The following is a 19,349-nucleotide window of genomic DNA, read 5'->3' on the forward strand; positions in this document are numbered from 1 at the left end:
ACCTTCAGAGGAGGAGAGTTAGTTCTGGGAGCTCGCCTCGGCTCCATCACTCCAATTCACACGCGCGCACACGCAGGTGTGTGCACGGGTGCTGGGCGGGCTGGGGACGAATCCCCCCGCGCAACTCATCTTTGCACATTTCCAGGACCTCCCTCGTCGCACTCCTCTGGGGGACCTGGCCGGTGCTGTGCGCTGGGGACCCAAGGCGGAGCTCGCAGAGAGGGGCTATGGGAGACTTTGGACGTGTCCAAGGACGCGGCTAACGCCGACAGCCGAGTTTAACGCAGCCGCTCCAACATCTCGCCCCCTCTCCAATCTCTCTCCCTTAAGTACCTGCTCTTAACGGCAGTGGGTCGACGTGGATGAGAAACACCATTCACATCCTTCTCCCTACCCTCTACCACCGGAGGAGACAGGCAGTGTAGACACTAGAGGACCACTGCTTCCCCTTTACCGCGGCGGAGTGGAAAGCGTGGGAAGCGGGCAGCCTGCTGCAGGGTTCAGCGAGAGGGAAGGCCTGGGAGAGACAGAATCTTTCCCCTCCCACGCCCTTGGAGAAATGAAAGCGGCAGCATACACCCCCGCCCTCAGATTCCCCACTCCCGCTAAATCCGGGCGCGCGTAGAGCCCGGGGCAGGGTGGCCGCCGCAGCATCAGCATCAGCTCAAGCTGCCCACTTCCGCGAACTGGCCGGCGGCGGTGCGGGCGCTCCAGGCTGCCCTCCCTCCTCGGCCCCGGGGCGTCTGCCAGCGTGCGGGTCTCCGTCAGGCTGAGCGTGCGGTCGCCCCTCGCAGACGTGCTCGTGCCAGCCCGACCGCGGCGGCCACTCTAGCTGGAGGCACCGGGACCCGAACCCGCTTTTCCGAGCTCGACTGCGGACGAATCCTGAGGCCGCGCGTCTCGGGAGAAGCGGCCGCCGTGCGGCGCGGAGGGATACACCTCGGCCGCGCCTCCCCTCCCCGCGCCCCCGCCCCCGCCTCCCTCCCCGCCCGGCTCTGCTGCCGCCGCGGCGGCCGCTGCTGCTGTTGCTGTTGCTGCCGCTGCCGCTGCCGCCGCCGCCGCCGCCGCCGCTGCTGCCTGGATATAGTGCGGCAAGGAGCGGAGCTTGCAGTCACTTTGCGAGGAGGAGCGCGCGGGCTGCGGGCGGCTGGGGCACCCCGGGAGCGGCGGCGGCTCTAGCTGAGGCGGCCGTGGCAGCGGAAGGTTCTCTCTCCAGGGCTGGACTTAATAACTTTGGAACTGTCCTCCAGTGTCACGTCCTGAACATGAGCCTCCTCCTCTCCTTCTACCTGCTCGGGTTGCTTGTCAGTAGCGGGCAAGGTAGGAGTGTGGTGCTTGATTGCATTTACTTTCCCTCCCCCTTCCACCCGACCGAGAGGGGCAGAGGGAGGCACAGGAAGAATGAAATGAACGAACTAAAGTTACAGTTACGGTCGTTGTTAGGATTATTTTCACTGTTTATTTTAGCTGCCGCTAAAAATTGTATCTGTTCTGTGGAACCCTTAAATTAGAGAAAACACAGAATTGGAGATTGGCATCGGTGAGCAGGAGATCGAGGCAAACTGCTTCTTTTTCTGGGATCTTGGCTTGCTCTGATTTTCATGATCAAAAATTGGATGAGTATGTTGGTGTGTTTTAACAGTTAAATATATGAGGCTGAGGAGGGAAGGGGAACGACGATGTTTTACAGAAGCAGCAAAAACTATCAGCATTAAACTCGTTTGTGACATATCTCTCGTGTGCAAGAAATTGAATTCTTAGAGACTCTTTTTTTTTTCCCTTTCCCAAGACCCCAATCCCTGCCTAGGAAGTGAACGATGATGGTTTATTTCTATTGAAACTAAGAGAGGGGCCATGGATGTTGTGTGTAAGACGGCAAATGGATAAAACTAGGCATGTGTTGCAGTCATTCATTTTCAGCACCCTCCACCCTTGTTAATCCATCAAGGTTGAAAATTTTTATAGCGTCAGATTGTAATTACACCTGTAAGGGATGTTTTAGCTTGTGGAGAACTGGTGACATTTTTATCTCTTGGGGGGGGGGGGGGAATGAATGCTTTACTAAAAAAACCTGAGCGAATTTGTGGAAGCTACCTCTATCTCTATAGAGGTAGATCTGAATTTATCTTGCTTTGTTTGGATAGTTCACGTCCACATAAAATATATTTATAATAAATGGAAACATTTTCAACTGTCCAGACAAGTTTGGACATTTAATTGGGAACACAAAATGCTAAAACATGCATTGGTGGAAGTCTTTAAAGAAAAAAGAAAATAGCTGTAATTTTGTGATGTGTAATAATTGCATAGAGTGTTATATTATTAGTATGGCACGAAAATTGTTTTTTGAGAAAACATAAATTACAAGACAAGTTAAAATATCTCCACTATATTCAATTCTAAGCATTTTCTAGCCTCTTCGGTGTTGCTCATTTGGTCCAGCAGGGGGTGGTAGAACTCCATTTTAAAGTCAGAAATGGTTGTTTCTGTTCTTCCACACTCACTGGGTCCTTCTATCATTCTTCAGCAGGGCTTGACATTTTGGATATGAAGCCTTCCTTTCTCTGCCCTCACCTCCCTAAAGCTATATAGTGTTAATGGCTGATGAAACATGATTGGATGCAGATTTTATGCTCAGAAATCAGAATGCAAATACTGAATGTTGCTGTAGTTTATAAAGTGTCTTGGTAAGATGCTGCTCATTTCCCCTTGATAATATAGAGTATGCAAAATTTCAGTCATAGAAAAATTGCAGATATATCCATCTGAAGCTGATAGTAGTCCAGTTAATTAAATCACTATTATAGCAAAGATCAACATATACTTTATGCCCTACAGATATGTTGCTTTCATTTTTGCAGAGCTGCTGATTATGTTTAACTGTTCATTTATAACATAGACAGGTATTAGTGAATCCTAAGAAGCAGTTCCTGAAAATTGCAGTTAAAATACCACTGCAATTAACTGAGTGTGGCTAGTGTGGAGTAAGATGGGGACATAATAGAAAGCAAGTTTATGCAGACTTATGATTACATTAGGGCTGGTTTGGAGAAGAAATATGTCTCAGTGGTGGAGTCTGTGAATTTACATTCATAGACACTAAGTGTGTTGGAATTTGGGGGACAAAAGAGAAATCTAGGAATGTTTAAATATTATACGCAGGCACAATTTAATTTAGATCTGTATATGTGACATACCTGAAATTTGTGATTCCCCTAATTTATAATTCAGAAAGCAGGGTAATTGTAAAGAAGGGCTCTAAAACTAAAGCATGCCTGAAAGGGAGCCTGTATTCACTGTCATGAAACAGGGAAGGCGGGGAACATCATTCGGAAGATCTCTCTATCTACTGCGATTTAAAAATGCATGGCACTCATAGAGGCATAGATGCACATCAGAGAAACTTAGCTTTTGTGAAACTGAACATGTAGTACTTCTGTGCCATGTCTCCTAATGAAGTCAGAGATGCTGGGAAACAGCAATCCTGATCTTGGAGTCTGATTCTCCTATGCCAGTGTTTTGTCCTCCAATTAAGGATGCAGAAGCAAGTATCAGACACACCACTGGAGCAGTTTTTGAAAAAAAGGGATCTAGTGTAACTCATAATTTTGTTTATTCTCTTATAAATGGGGCCATGGAAAAGCCTCCAGTTCGTGATCTCTGGGCTTACCTTAGAAATACTAAAATCCCAGCTTGCTGATTTATGTTTCCAACAATATACTCGCAGGGGATTTTATGAAGCATGATTGAAGCTATTGCTTTGGAAAGTGGTGTGCAGTTAGACTGGGGAGAGGCAATGATGATGTATTCCCTTTTAAGTAGTCAAAACGTTTTGAACTGCAGCAGTTGAGCAGCAGAAAATGACAGAAGTGAAAAACTGAGCAACTTAAGTGGATGCCAATACCATAATTAGCTAACAAGGTCTAATAGTTCTAACTTTCAACACAACATTATTGTTCTACTGTAGTGAGAGCCTTTTTTTATTACAGCAGGAATATGCCTTTAAAAGTCTCTCATTTCCACTGCAAGATTAATATCTAATGAAGTAAGGTTGGGGTTTAATTGTCAAGTCTGAATTTAATTGTCAACTGAAAGGAGATTCTATAAATCTTAACTTCTGCTATTATTTTTCTTTGTATTCAAAACTTGTTCACAGTCTCTGTCATCATAAATCTCAAGTAATAACCTGAGTCTGTGATTCACAGTGTATTTGCTGTTTGGATCTATGTAAACCCAATTGCCAAACTGTAATACGTATGTTGCTGCTTTCCTGAAGCTTTATCACTTTCTAAATTTATTGTCCTCTCTTTTTAAAAAATTACTCAAGTGTGATTAATAAACATCTATTAGTGGATGCTTATTCATCCAGTATGATGAATGCTTCTTATCAAACATAAATAGGATTTTTGTATGACACTGTAAGGTAAGAACAGAGCTCTTCATCTCTTTTGCAATCCAGTTCAACCATACAGTTAGAATACTTACCTAAGCCAAAATCATGGGGAGGGGGAGGTGAATTGCCCAGTTAATTAGTTGAACTTAAGGCTCTCTGCTTACATTTTCTCTTTCTGGTGAAGTATTAGTAAGTCATCGTTCATTAGAGACCTGTACCTTCTAAAAATAAAGCGTGGGGGTGTGTATGTGTGGGTGTGTGGGTGACTGCTAGTTTCACTTCTACAGGAAGTGTGGGTGTGTGGGTGACTCCTAGTGTGTGGGTGACCGCGAGTTTCATTTCTATAGGGAGGTCTCCACGAACCTGTCTTCAGTATAGGCTGTTCACAGACAGCCTCTCTCACGTCCGTTTTAATCTACTCTGCTCTAATTCTTTGATATCAGCCTCTTTTGGAACATTTCTATTGAATCAACTCCATATGCATTTGCACTTAGAGAAGACAGGCTGTGTGAATTAATACTGTTATTGTCCATGAGCCACCCAGAGGATTTCCTTTCCTGCTTTATGTCAAAGGAGTTAAACAGTGCATTTGGCCACTTCAGTTTCTAATGCTGAATTGGAGCCCAGGAGAAGAGCAAGAAGAGAAGGTGGTGGGCCCCTAGGGGGTCCAGGGAGTCTTTTCAATGACACAGTGGGCTAATGTTCTTCCAGAGGTAATGTCCCATCAGAGAAGCAATTAATGGAAGAAAATAACCTCATTCAGTACAAAAAGAAAGTCAAACTTCATATAATTTAGTAAATAAAATGGCTTTCTTTCATACATAGAGCTAGTTTGTAATGGGACTGAGAAATGCGCTATAGAAATCGAGGCTGGTAACCAAGCCTAACAGTGTCATTTGTTTTTGTCTATTTCCTTGGGAGGCAGGAATGTGAATGGAAACAAGGTTGCCAATCAGAAGGCCCCAAGGAACTAGTCTGTTGCTCTCTCTGGCTTTTGACATTTGGGAAATGATTTTAATTTATCTGTTTTCAGAGTCACTCTCATAGCAGTGAACTTTCAAAAGCGTGAAGAAAGGGATTGATAAGTGGTAGCGCAAGTTTGAATTGCTTTTGTTTTTGTTTGTTTGTTTTTGTTTTGGTCCAGAATTAAATGAGTCCTCTGGGTGTTGGTGTATGCAAAATTAATTTAATAATTTTAATATTCTGATAAAGGGGTATCATTGTTTTTCAAATTTTATTAATCTAGATTCTAAATTCCCTGTGACCTTAATACTCTCCCAATTATGCTGAAGATGGACCTATTTAAAATATTATAAAATAGCTTTAATTTTCCAAATCGTATGCTATGAGAACACTTTGAGATACCCCCAGTGCTTGTATGCTTTCATTAAATGTAATCTTCCTGAGCTTCATAGAGCCAAGGTATCTTTAATTGTTCAGCAAATAAAAGTGCTTCTATATGGCATTATTTAAAATATTTTAATAATTTTTAACTATTTACAAAGTTATAGTTATAATAGTGCTGATTCCAAATGCCTATCAACGTACTTCCTGGTGTCACATATGCACTTGGGCCACTAACAGTTCATCAACCATTACAAGGCATTTTAGAAAGCCTCGATCTAATGCAACAGACTTGTCTGAGTTTAAATAGTTAAGAGGTATGATAAGGAAGTTTAAGAGTATTTATAAGCATAACAATCAATAGATGACAGTTTTAAGGATTTCAGGTCAGTTGGTCAGAATTTTCTTGGCTCCATTTTGTTACTAAAAATAGCACGAAAGCGGAGAGAACGTTGGATTTGAAATCAGAAGATTTAGACCATTAAGTCTCTTGACTTTGAAAGAGTAACTTAAACTCTCAGAGCCATCATGTGCTTATTTGAAAATCTGACATAATTATCTCTGATAGTTGCTATACTGCCATGAGAGCAATTGTGATAATAGATATGTGTAGGGCTCCTATAAAATGTCAACCCTGTTATGCCAGAGGTATATTATAAATACAGACAAATCTGCTGTGGTTTAAAAACATTCCATTTATTCAATTTTTTAAAGTCATCACAAACTTCTCTATGAATAAAAACAAATATTGAGGGGGGCAGAGATAATTTAATTCATTGATAATGGTGGCTCATTCATCATTTACTCATTTATCAAACATTTATTGAATGCCTATAGTGCCTCAGACACCTTATTCAGCAGCATTCCTAGGAATGGTTATATAGATTGTGCGGTGAACAACTCCAGGGGGCGCCACTCATAGTTGTGGTGATAGAATGCATATTTATTTTCACAATTTTCCAGCAGATGGCAGTAAAGAGTCTTGAGGAATGGGTTTCTTATTGTATTACAGATCCCTTTTATGGGCCAGCACCAGGTTGATATGAGTCTGGAGAGGCTTAGGGTGGGCACACAATTAGGATAAGTGATTTACTAAAGATGCGAATAGTAGCGAGAGCTCTGGTCTCTAAACTCTTACTTCAGTTCTCTGAACATCAAACGTTTGCAGTGGTTTAAAAATATTAACATTTCTTCAGCTCAAAATAATAATAATATTTAAATTTTGTGCCATTTTGTCAGTTAGTTAATTAACAAATACTTGTTCAGGGCTTACAATGAGTATAATGCCACCATTTTGTAACCCCATAGACCACTGGCTCAAAGTGCGTTCACTTCCTTGTAAGGAACGATCAGCAAGAATCCAAGGGACTATTAACTATTTTATGGTGGAAGAAATTGAAATGCAGAAGAATTACCTGATTTGCCTATATCAGTTATAGTTAGGAGTTATCTGGATTTCAGATTAGATTTTCTCATTTCTGGTTCAATGCCTATCTTTTAATGTATTTAATGTTTTGTTTGAAAATTTGCAGGTGTGTGGAAGGGGTCGTGCATAGAATCTAATGCTGATAGTTGAGAAGGCAAAAAATATAAAAGCCAATTAAGCATACGAGGTATCAATAAACTGGTCAACAAAATGTTGCAAAATGAGAAAAGATATATAATTAAAAATTAAGGGGTATAAAGAAGCCCTTAAGAATTCAACATCTAGAAAGAGCTAAAATTTGTTGAATGTTTGCTAACTGCCAGGGTCTATTGTAAGCCCATTACATTGGTTTAAGTAGCTTAATATGTACAACAGCCCTCTAGTTATTATCATCTTACTATTCCCCTTTTACACTTGAGGGCTGTGAGGCACAGAAAATTTAAATAACTGTCTAAGGTTGCATAGCCAGGAAAGAAACATGGGAACTCAGGACATGTACAAAAGACTTGCCCTTTTAACCAGGGCACTACCTTGCCATTCACTGAAGCAGAAGGGGATTCAACATGGAAGAGGGAGAAGATAAGACGAAGAGTTCACAACAGGTGAGCATATTGTGAGAAAGGATGCCCTAAGTGTTCAGAGGACAGACATAATCCCATTCATTAAGAGTTCGGAAAGGTGAGTTGTTGGACTTGATTATGGAAATATTGATGGGACTTAGAGGCATGAAGGCCTTGAGTCAGGCTAGGTGTAGATCGTCAGGAGCCATTGTTCCAGCAGGAAAAGAACATGCTTAACATTTTGTTCTGTTTTGAAGTCTCCTGGCCAGGCATGGGGCCTACCAGAGGGAAATGAAAAAAGGAGTTGAGGGTTCATGTCTTATGTTTCTTTGAAAAAATTAATGAATCTTAATAAGGCATTCAATTTGGGAGGTTGAGAGGCAGGTGGTACCTGAAATTTTAAGCCTTTTCATGGAAAGAATGGTTATCTTAATAGAAATAGGGAAATAGATAAGTAAGACCACTTATTTTAGGTGAGAAGGGTTTGTGTTCTTGTTTTGCTTGTTTGTAATTTTCTACATTGATACGTTGAGTTTCAGGTACAAATGGAGTCTAGATGGAAATGTCATCAGTAACTTTGGAAAGGCCAACTGTTGATCTTTTCATTTCAGAATATTTCTCCACTTTTATTTAACTTTGTTCTCTTGTTCTTCCATCGCTGTTTGTGCTAATATTATTTGATAGGTGTGTGTCTGGAATTTTGAGTAAAATTTCAAAAGCATTTAGGTCAAATTTACTTTTATTATATATTCTTATTCATTTTCACTGCTTATGTGTAGCTCCCCCCCCTTTTTTTTTAATTCTGGGGAAACAAAAGAAAACATGAAGAAATAAGAAAATAAAAGAAATGAAAATAGCTAAACTAAAATCAAAAACCAAAAAAAGTTTGATATGAAATATACAGACGTGGACATTCTTTCTGTTCATCTTCAAGGGAACTAATATTTCTGAGTGCCTCCTGTGTGCCAGGTGGACATTCTCACTCATTGTCTCACTTAGTCCTGATAAAAATCACCTTTGATAGATGATGTCTTGAGACGGAGAGTGTCGGATTGGCCTTGCGCTATTATGTATGTTCTGTGGCTGACACCCAAAGTTGCCGCTAATGTGCATCCTATGTATTGAAGATACAATTCTGTTTCTTTGTATGTTTCTTTGATACAGGATTGGTTAATAGGGGGCTGATGCAGGAACTGTGTTGTTCCGTATACCACTTCTTCAGCCCATTCATTTTTGAAGTGATCAAGAGCAAGCTTTCTCACTATTAAAGAGAAGGCCTTAGCTTTCTATGAAGATGTTAATAAAAAATATGAAAAATCAACTCAAGTGCTTTCCTTTACTGCGAGGATTTGTTTAACAGTTTAAGAACCATCTTGATTTCCAGTATAGTACATATCTGGGAATACTGAGAATGCTGCTAAGAAAACTGGAAATCACTTTCTCCTTTGTTAAAATGATGTATTTGTTTTTACTTTTTTAAGGGCTACACCCTGGATCATAGTTTTCATTTTAAAGTGAATTCCCTTCAGGCCTTGTATCTCGAAAGAAGATGAGAGTACTAGATACAAGCATCGTTAGAGATTTGACTGTGCTGGTATTTTCATTACGATTGTTATGGTAGTTGTTGGTGCTTGGTTACACATTTCTGTAGGTTTGGAATGTTCTGACCTCTAATCCTGTCTTTTCCCATAAGCCAGGATATTTTTTACTGCATAATTTTGCAGACACCAGCGTTTTCCAGGGATGCAAATATGGTGTTAGCATAGAAATGCATGCCGCCACTTGTAAAATAAACTGATGTAATAAAGCTAAGACTTACAGTAGAGTACATCCTAATTTAAGAAAATAAGCACACATATACTTTAAGTATTAATGAGTGTTGTGGACAGTTTTTCTAATATTGTAGCTTGTCCATTCTCAACTAGCTATTTAATAACTACGGTATTACTTTTTTCTGATTACTTTTATATTTATTGCCCTCCTTAATTTATCTCTGATTATTATCATTTACCAATGACAAATATTGAATATACCGTCTGAGCAGAGCAGTTGCAACTTTATATTATAGTAATAGCATTCTGTCATCAATGAGAGAAATGTGAAACACAGATTATGTAAAAATTAAAATATAACATCAAGTATATGCCATAATCTGTCAAAGTACTGATCAATATTGACCTGTTTTATTTAAATTTTCTGTATTTACTTATGTAAACCATTTATAATTCTCTAATGATTCTAATGCCAGCTGAAATTAAGTACATTTTCAATCCTATTCATTTTTTTAAAATGCACTTTATCTCACAGAATCACTGGTTTCGTCCTACCTATTGGATAGATTATATACTAATGTTTTAAACTAGGTTAAACTTTGGAATTATCAAAGGGTTAGAGTTACATTGTAGAATTTAATGATTTCAAATGTATATATTACATACTAAGACGTACTAGGTAACAACAACTTTGATGGTCAGCTTAAATTTACCTACTTAAAGTCCCACAATTACCCTGAAATGAAGGTAGTATTCCTGATTTAGAGAAGAAGAAAATGAACCTCTAAGAGGTCAAGTTACTTGTCTAAGAAGAAAGACTTGAAAAATGGTTGGCTTAGGACTTGATACAAATATTTTATTCTAGATGCAGCATTTTTCCTATAACAATGTCTGTGCTTTTACAGAAATATATTTTACTCCTATTAATGGAGCAGTTTTCATAAATAACTTAGTCGTACAGTAGATAATTTATGTTACTCTGCTCTTCAAAGTTACTTTTGGACTGTATTTACAGGATACATGCCGTTCATTTTAGAGGACTCCCTTTCACTTGACTTATTTGGGAGTTCCTGACTTTGAACTGTTAAGACTTCTATCTTTTATTCACTTGCAGGATCCTGTTTTCTTAGCCTCATTCTTGTTACTATGTACACCAAACACTTTTGCACCCTTTCTGAAATTCCCAGATTTGGGCCTTGTGTCAACACAGCTCATGTATTTTACAGTTTTCCTAACTTTCTTTGCTTGGACAATTCCTATTGTTTTTCTTCAAAACTCAGCTTAGCCATTTCATCACTGAAGACATCTTTCTTACTCTCAACAAATATACAGTAATCCCTGTAAGTTAAAAGTAAAAAATACACACACACACACACACACACACACACACATACACACACACACAGAGTAATCCCTGGCTAGTGTGCAAGACACGAAACACCCAGTCATGGATGGTAGTATACCCGAATTCTGCATGTCAGACTTCACTGTAACTGTATGTGACCTTTTGTCTGAACTCTCTGAGAGCAAGAACACCTTTCCATGCTGGCTTGCCATTAAATACAATGTACTTGGTTAGGGAGTTCACTGTAAATTCTTATGTGCATTCCTGAAACATAGTAGATGTTTAGTAAATATGTGCTAAATGAATATTTAAATATTACCCAGCAGGTGTAAAACAAACTAACTATTTAAAAGTATATTTAGTTTTGACTGTTGAGAATATATTATCTGTTGGTTTGGGTATTTGTTTTAAAAATTTTGTTTATATCACTACTGCATGTGATAGGCCTTCAATAAATATTTGAGTATCTATAAAATAATCCAGTCAGAAGGAAAGAAAAGATGACCTGTTTTACCTCCTGAACTAAAAATAAATTAGGGAATAAAGCAGACTTTTAAATCTTGGTATAAGATTTCTTATTTTGAAGCCTTATCTGGGACATAGGAGACCATTACATTGTTGAGGTTTCAGAGTCTTCACTACATAGAAATAAATGAGGGAGATAAAATATGTTGATAAGGGTATAATTAAACAGATTAGATATTGTCAATAGTAAATGTCTGATATGTCAATAGAGCAAGTATTTAAAGTCCTCAAAAATCAAGATAATCCCTGGGGTTAATTAAAAGTTGATTATTCAGTCAATGATTATTGGAAGCCAATTCTAAAACTGTATGTATGGGAAGACAAGCAAGATAAGAGTATTTTGCCTTATTTTTTCATAGGCACTTGGATTTTGTTTCTTTAAAAAAAAAATGAAATTCAGTTTAACCTAAAAACATACTCTCTTGTCTGTTAGTCATGTTTTGTCATGATTTTATGATATTTTCTATGTCAGACTTCAGTGGTAAGAGCGTTTAAGTTAATTGGACAGAATACATTTTCAGGTACTCCTGAATGTCTTTATCACAGTATTTATTTGTCTCCCTTCCATTAGCCTACTAATGTTGCCAGTATTTTGTAAGCCACTTCTAACTTGAAACACAGTTTGCAATTAGAGATATGACCACTGCTTCTGATTCATCCATGTTTTACTTTCATTTCCCTCCTCAAATTTCACATAATTTATAAACACTTTAATTGGTTATCCATTTGAGTCCTTTTATTTCATAGCCCCCTCATAAGCCCCAAGGTAATGCATTTTACCTCTGTGGGCATTGTGCGTGGTCTGCAGTTTAGCAACAAAACTCAGCACAGGTTATTAAAGGATATTATGCCATTCTCTGTGCTTTACTAAAAACTTACACAGCCATATCCAAAGTGGATAGGAAGTGTTCAACTCTAGTATTCTCATGATATCTAAATAATACTTTGTACAGAATACTTAGTACAGAATCCTGAATAATTATGAAGTACCCTAAGTTGCTAATGTATTTTCTCTTTCCAGTCCTTGCTCTGTTTCTATTGTATGAAACATTTTATTAAAAATATCCTCCATCCTACCCTGTGCGTTAATAGATTATTTGGTGAAAGGTGACTTCTCAAGGAGAATGTCCCTCCTTCTTGCTAGGAAAATCAAAGGATTGATGTCATTGAGGTGCCTGGGTGGCTCAGTGGGTTAAGCCTCTGCCTTCGACTCAGGTCATGATCTCAGGGTCCTGGGATGGGGCCCCGCATCGGGCTCTCTGTTCAGCAGGGATCCTGCTTCCCCCTCTCTCTCTGCCTGCCTCTTTGCCTACTTGTGATCTCTCTCTGTCAAATAAATAAATAAAATCTTTAAAAAAATTAAAAAAAAAAAAGGATTGACATTATTGACTACGGTGGGGAAGGGGACTTACTTGTTACCTTTCCCTTCTCTCTTCCTGTTTAGCTGCCTCTCAGAAGGCATCTCATTTAGATGTCTCCACATCTCAGGTGATGTACCTAAACGTGGATATGTGATAGGAGAAAGGAGGTTGTCCTAAGAAGTATAAATTGTCTTTGACTAATAGTGATTCCAGAACACATTCTGACTCCTGAGCAGAAAGGCATACAGGGAGCTAAGAATGAGAAAGGAGAGTAAATACTGTCAGTAAAGATCAATCCCTGTTTTATTTCAAGGGTAATTCATCAGCTAAACAGTAATGAGGGAAGGGGTGGTGGGGTCAGACTTTGAAGAGCTGGGATAAAGTGTGACATGCCTGCAGAGGAGAAGGAGATGCCCAACAAAACAAAGGACTACAGACATCCTTGTGTCCTCAGTAAACACTGTCTGTTTGTAAATATTGAATGAATTAATTGAATGAAAGAAGCATAAGAGATAAACAAAGCCAGACAGTAGTTACAGTGGTTAAGGACAGATTTTAATCGGTAATATACCATATTGGAAAGGAAGTTTATTACTGTATTCAATCAGGTAAAGAGCCTAGTGTGGCCTGAACTTAACTTTGCTTTGTACAGAGGTGACCCGGCATTCTAAAGGCACAATGAGGGAGTAGGGAGGAAGGTGCATGGGGGCTCAGTGGAGGCAGGGAAGTGAAAAATTACAAAAAGCAGGAAGGAGTGGTCTGGTCTGTTTGAAACCCACCTGGGTTTTTTAACCGATGGTTAGCAAAGTTAGGCTCCTACCCTCCCACAGAGGTTGGGAGATAAGAGTCCCATCTTGAGGTATGGACTGAAACAAACAGAAGGTCTTTTGCAGCCTTGAGTTTTCTCAGGCACTTTAAGTCATCCCAGGGATGCCCCCTTGAACTGTTAAAAATAATGTTAGTACTTCATTCAAATCTTTATAGGTAAGGGTTGAGACCTAGTTGAGAAGAGAGCTCAGCGGAGCCTGGTTACAGTTTGGCAAAGGGGAGAATGTCAGAAAAAAAAAAAAATCTGTTAGTCACCCTGCCAAGTACTGGGTTATCTCATTTTTATATTGACTACATATATAGGATTTCTGAAAATTATTTTACAGATGAGGGAACTGAATTTCATAAAATTTAAGTGGCATCTAATAAGTCAAGGACTTGAAATTCAAATTTAGTTAATATTTGGTTCTAAAACTTTACTCATTTCTGTGACTGAAACATGGTGCCTTTGAAGCGGCTAGGGATAGCTGAAGGGAAAAAAGAAGTACTAGGAGTAGCTTTAGTTTCAGTTTTTTACCACTCTTTCTGGCTATTTCTTTTGAATAACTAAACTCTAGGTGAGTGACTACCAATTAACAAATGAGTAAATCTTTTAGGGACCTTAAACATTAATGAGCACAGAGAACCAACAGAATTTAGAAATACAGGGTTCATGGTGGTTGTAAGGTGGGGCAGTTTGATTGTTCAGGTTAGTGTAATTCTTTAAGGACTATATAACATTAATATTTAAATATAAGCTATATATTTTTTTAATTTTATTTATTTATTTGACAGAGAGAGAGAGAGAGATCACAAGTAGGCAGAGAGGCAGGCAGAGAGAGGAGGAAGCAGGCTCACTGCTGAGCAGAGAGCCCGATGCGGGGCTCGATCCCAGGACCCTGAGATCATGACCTGAGCCGAAGGCAGAGGCTTAACCCACTGAGCCACCCAGGTGCCCCAAATATAAGCTATATTTTTAAATGGCTTCTCTTATTATAAAAACTGGAGTCATGAATAATTCAGTAAGTCATCTGTTTGTGGTTGACTTACTGAATACTTTCATAATAAAATTACATCAGTTCAGGATGTTTTTCTGGTCAAAGAAGAAAAGGATATATTTAGACGGACTTAAAAATAAAAATCTGTGATAGCATGTAAGAAATCATCCGGAGGCCGGTTGGGACTGCAAGTTTCTCTTTAGTTTTGGGTATTTTTCCTTGACTTCATGGAAGAAAGTTATCTGCAACAGTTTCATGTATCATGTTCTTCTCAATAAAATCTGAAGTTAGGAAGGATAATTAAATATGTCACTGGCCTTGTATTATGAAAAAAGGTTAAATTCTCCTATATCATCCAGGAGACTTTCCTCAGTTCTCATTGGCTAGAATTGTGTCATAGGAACTCCCCGAAACTAATGGCTGGTGAGGAGAATACCATCACCATGATTTCACCTGATGAATCAGCTCCTTTCTGTTGCTGAGGAGAAGGTCAACCTCCCTTGAAGTATCTGATCCTTCCATCAAACTCAGAGTTCATTTACTGAAGAACGAGGGAGAGGAAATAGGGTGCAGTGTGTGGTCGGGTGTGACTGCCACGGAAGAGTTGAGGGGCCCTTTTTGACAAAGAATGTAAACTGTGTCACAAGTCAGTATTTATTAAGCACTTACAGTGTGCCATGTCAGTGTACTTTGTATGCGTGATCTGATATAATTCTTCAGACTTACTTGTGAGGACGATTCTGTTTTAGAGAAGGGGATGGGAACAGATTTTGAAGTGTTTGAATGACCTGTCAATCTCACAAAGCTGCCCAGTGGTGACGTTGGGATTGGAACACTGGCTGGCTGGCAAGAGTCCTCTTTCCCTGCCAGGTCCCTGTAAAAGGAAAGCGCTAACATTGGGCATAGTTTTACTATTGTTAAGGTGAAGAATGGTAGGTAAGGATACTAACTTCCTTTGTGAACAGGGTTTATCTGGGAAATCCTGAGAAAGCTGTTACACTTGATCTTACTTAATATCTGTGTTTACACATCTTTTACTATCTTTTTCTTTTTAAATTGTACAGATAATGAAATTAAGAGAAAGTGTGATAAAACAGTTTACCCAAGGTCACATAGCTATGAAGGAGCCTAGTGGGATTTGAATAAAGGCATACTTTGACTCTGAGGGCTCAAGTACTTTCCACTATACAGTGTTTAAGGACTGTATATATGTATGGCAGGGCTGGGGTAGTAGATTTGGGATAAAACAAATTACATAAACATCACTGGTCTTCCAGAATCTTATGATACAAAAGAAGCTAATTTTTTAAAGGAAATCTATTTCATTTTCATTGTTTCCACCCCCCACCCCAAACCCGACAGGTGGATAATGTTCTCAAATTTAAGGGGGCCAAGGAAAAGTATTCATTGGATTCTGGAAGAGATGGATAAAAAAATAGAAATAGAGGCTAGGATCTCCTTTAGAAAGATAAGTGGAAACTGAAAACAAAGAATATTGGTTTGATATTGACTGATGAGACCGGCTAACTATGAGTAGAAATGAGTAGATTCACCAATCAGGGTGTTAATCTACTATATGCCTAGACCAAGATATGAACCACGCCAGTTCCTGACCTCTAGATGGTTTCTTCCTGAGACTACACAGTGAATTAAAAGGCAGGATAGTGATTAAGATGCTTGGGGTATAAAACCCTGTGCGTGCTCTGCAATTACTTTTTCTTAGAAAGCCATTCTGCTTCTTCCCACCCCTCACCCCCATGCCACGTACTCTCACCAGCACTGTTTTTTATGAATGGCCAAATATATAAAATTTTATATATATATATATATATATATATATATATATAGTGTGTGTGTGTGTGTCAGAGTGTGTGTGTGTGTGTATACCTACGTATACATATATATGTAAAAACTTGGGAAAATCATTTCATCATTCCATGCTGAGTCAAAATGCTTGCTACATTTATTCCATTATTTTCATTAGGGCTGAAATTCATGAATATTTTAAGCGATTTGTTCTTTGCTGCTTTTTGCCTCTAAGAAGGAAATGTACTCCACAATAAAACATTGGACTTATTATTCACACTTAGTGTTAACTGAAGACTAATTAGCTAGTGTTTAATTTCTCCAGACTACAAAACAATATCTGTTGTCTCTCTGTTACACAAAATGAACAGCTAAACAGCTCTCCCACCTTATTTTTTTAAACAAACTCTCAGCACACAAACATTCATAGTTTATGATGTTTTCCATCAAAACATATTCCCTGAATATAGATAAAATCAGCATTTGGAGCATGGATGCTTTGGTTCCAGCTCAGGGACTGTGATTGAAATGCATGCACATGCTTGAAAAATTCTTCATTTTCATTTTCCCCAATTTCTAACTGAAGACATGAAGGCTGCTAAGTTTCTAGCAGTGTTATGCTCTCTTTTACATTGCATTGTACAACTGAGTTACAACATTTGTTTCAAAGCTGCTGAACAAATTGTTTAAAGTAATTTGTAATATCACAATGAGGACTGGATCATAAAATTGTAGATACACATTCTCTTGTATCTGTGTTTGATTGCCATGTCCCTTTTGAGGATTACTAAGTAGATAATCTGCTTCTATTTCTGATGACAGAGAACAAATTCATTTGTGTAAAGAGCTTTTGTGAGATATGTTGCTGATGTTTTTCATATAAAGAATTTCTGTATTTGCAGGTATTCAAGACAACTGAGTTTACTTATTTGCTGCCAAGTAATAGTGTTCAAATTAAATAGTTTCTGTTAACTTTATCATTGACTGGTTTATGGTTTTATGGAAATAAAAAGTATTTTGAGAGGAGCTTTCCTTTTTCAATAAATGGCATTGAACGGTCCCATTTTAAAAGATGTCTTTGATATTCTTTTAGTCCTTATGGTTTGGTGACAGCAGTCAAAATTGTTTCTAAAGTGTTCAGAATTCACATCGCGTGGCTGGTTGTTGAGACGTTCTGCCTGAATGGTTGGGCACTAAATGAATTCATGCCAGCCCATGGCAGTTTCAGTCATTGAGGCCAATGGCTGCTTAGTGCTGGGGCAAAACTCTTTCCCATGCACAAGTTGATAGTGGTTTCCTGCGAATAAATTTGGATCCTGTGGCCCAAATGATGTCTTCAAGAAATAACTCAACATCTGTGTTTTATTTCCAGCTCTGTTCCATACTCAGTGAAGCCCAGATCTCTACTTAGAGCTAAATATCTTTACATTCCCTTTCGCGTCAAAGCAAAAGTTTTGTTAATTTTACTTGCAAACATTTTTACTTTGATTTGTGGGCATGCAAATGCTTTGAGCCCTCAAAATAGCCTTTCGTCTCGGAGGCTGTGTGGTGAAAAGCACAGAGTCTGAACTCTGGCAGATTTGAATTCAAATCCCACTCACCCACTTGTTTAATAAGAGATCACAAACAAGTGATTCATTTCTCTATCCCTTCATATTCTCATCTGTAAAATGGGAATAATAATAGCACTACTTACATAGTATATGTTCAATTAATATTAGCTGTCATTATTAATATTACTATAAAGCCAAGGTATAATTATATAATTTTTATAATTTATTAACCAGCCTTCCTTAAAAGGCTTCTAAAGCATTTGGCTCTATGGAAAACAATGCTGTGGTAAAATGTCAGATTTTTTTTTTTTTTTTTTGAGGTAATTATTAGTTTTGGAGAGCTGTGTTACCACTGTGCCATTGATTACATTCTGTTTAGTTTTCCCACCCATTGCAAAGAATGGATGGCAGGCCACTAGTCAGTTTGGCATTTGGGACTTTTATGGTATCTAGGGTCTCTTCTTCTTCTTCTTCTTTTTTTTCTTTAAGATTTTATTTATTTATTTGACAGACAGAGATCACAAGCAGGCAGAGAGGCAGGCAGAGAGAGAGGGGAGGAAGCAGGCTCCCCGCTGAGCAGAGAGCCCCATGTGGGGCTCCATCCCAGGATCCTGGGATCATGACCTGAGCTGAAGCCAGAGGCTTTAACCCACTGAGCTACCCGGGTGCCCCCAGGTCTCTTCTCTTCTTTGTCAGCTGTTTGTTATCGTGGTGTAGGGCTTCACAACTGAGGTAGAACGAGGAATTAAAGATAATTACACCATTTATTATGTGACCAACTCAGAACTGTTTTAAATCCTGTATCTAGTGCCAAGCTCTGTCTTGTTCTCTAGGACTTTCCTCCTCTTCCCATAACCCTACTCAGACTCATGTCTGGGGTTAGCTGGAGGTTTATTGTCCTTGTTTGTTTCTCTACTCTTATCCATCACCTGTTTTCATCTTTCCCAACAACTAGCTGCAGTTAATCTCTTTTTAGGGAACGGGAAACTGTCCGTAGAGCAGGTGCACTCTTCCTTCTCCATGGATCATGTTTTATAACCTCTTTGTTCTGAGTCATCAGTAATTGATATTTAAAGGGACACTTGTTGTGAAATACTCTTTTCTTTCAAGTGACTGGATTTTAACTCTCAAGTCCTAGCATTGAAAGCTACCCATTCTGCCATGCTCTACTTAGAAGTGCTATTTGAAAATCAAAGCTGATGGTGACATGTTGGCTCTCCACTTTTGAACTCCCTGTCAAGGGCTGGATGGCTCAGCGGACCGAGTGCAAAGCCCTGGGCAGCAAGTCCAGAGAGCTGCAAGGTGATACTCAGTGGGTAGACATATCAGAAGGAAATGGAAACATGACAGAAGGGACAATGAGCAAATTATGATCATTGTGTTTACATAAAGTAGAAGGATTGATTTGATCCCCAACTAGAAATTCCAGAATAATTTTCTAGAGGTAGTTTTTAGACCC

At 39.0% G+C, this 19,349-nt stretch overlaps 1 protein-coding gene across 1 annotated transcript in view; it reads left to right on the top strand.

Annotated features, from left to right (window-relative positions):
* Positions 1–1,160: 1,160 nt before the first annotated feature.
* LOC111149636 (neural cell adhesion molecule 2) overlaps positions 1,161–19,349 on the top strand; it is a 514,271-nt gene continuing 496,082 nt past the window's right edge. The window contains exon 1 of the mRNA XM_022506828.1: positions 1,161–1,320. Coding sequence (XP_022362536.1) covers positions 1,266–1,320 — 55 coding nt within the window. The 5' untranslated portion in view covers positions 1,161–1,265. The remainder of the gene's footprint in view (positions 1,321–19,349) is intronic.

Source organism: Enhydra lutris, unplaced genomic scaffold, assembly GCF_002288905.1.
Source record: "Enhydra lutris kenyoni isolate GAN:26980312 unplaced genomic scaffold, ASM228890v2 scaffoldscaffold2, whole genome shotgun sequence".
NCBI classification, from domain to species: Eukaryota; Metazoa; Chordata; class Mammalia; order Carnivora; family Mustelidae; genus Enhydra; species Enhydra lutris.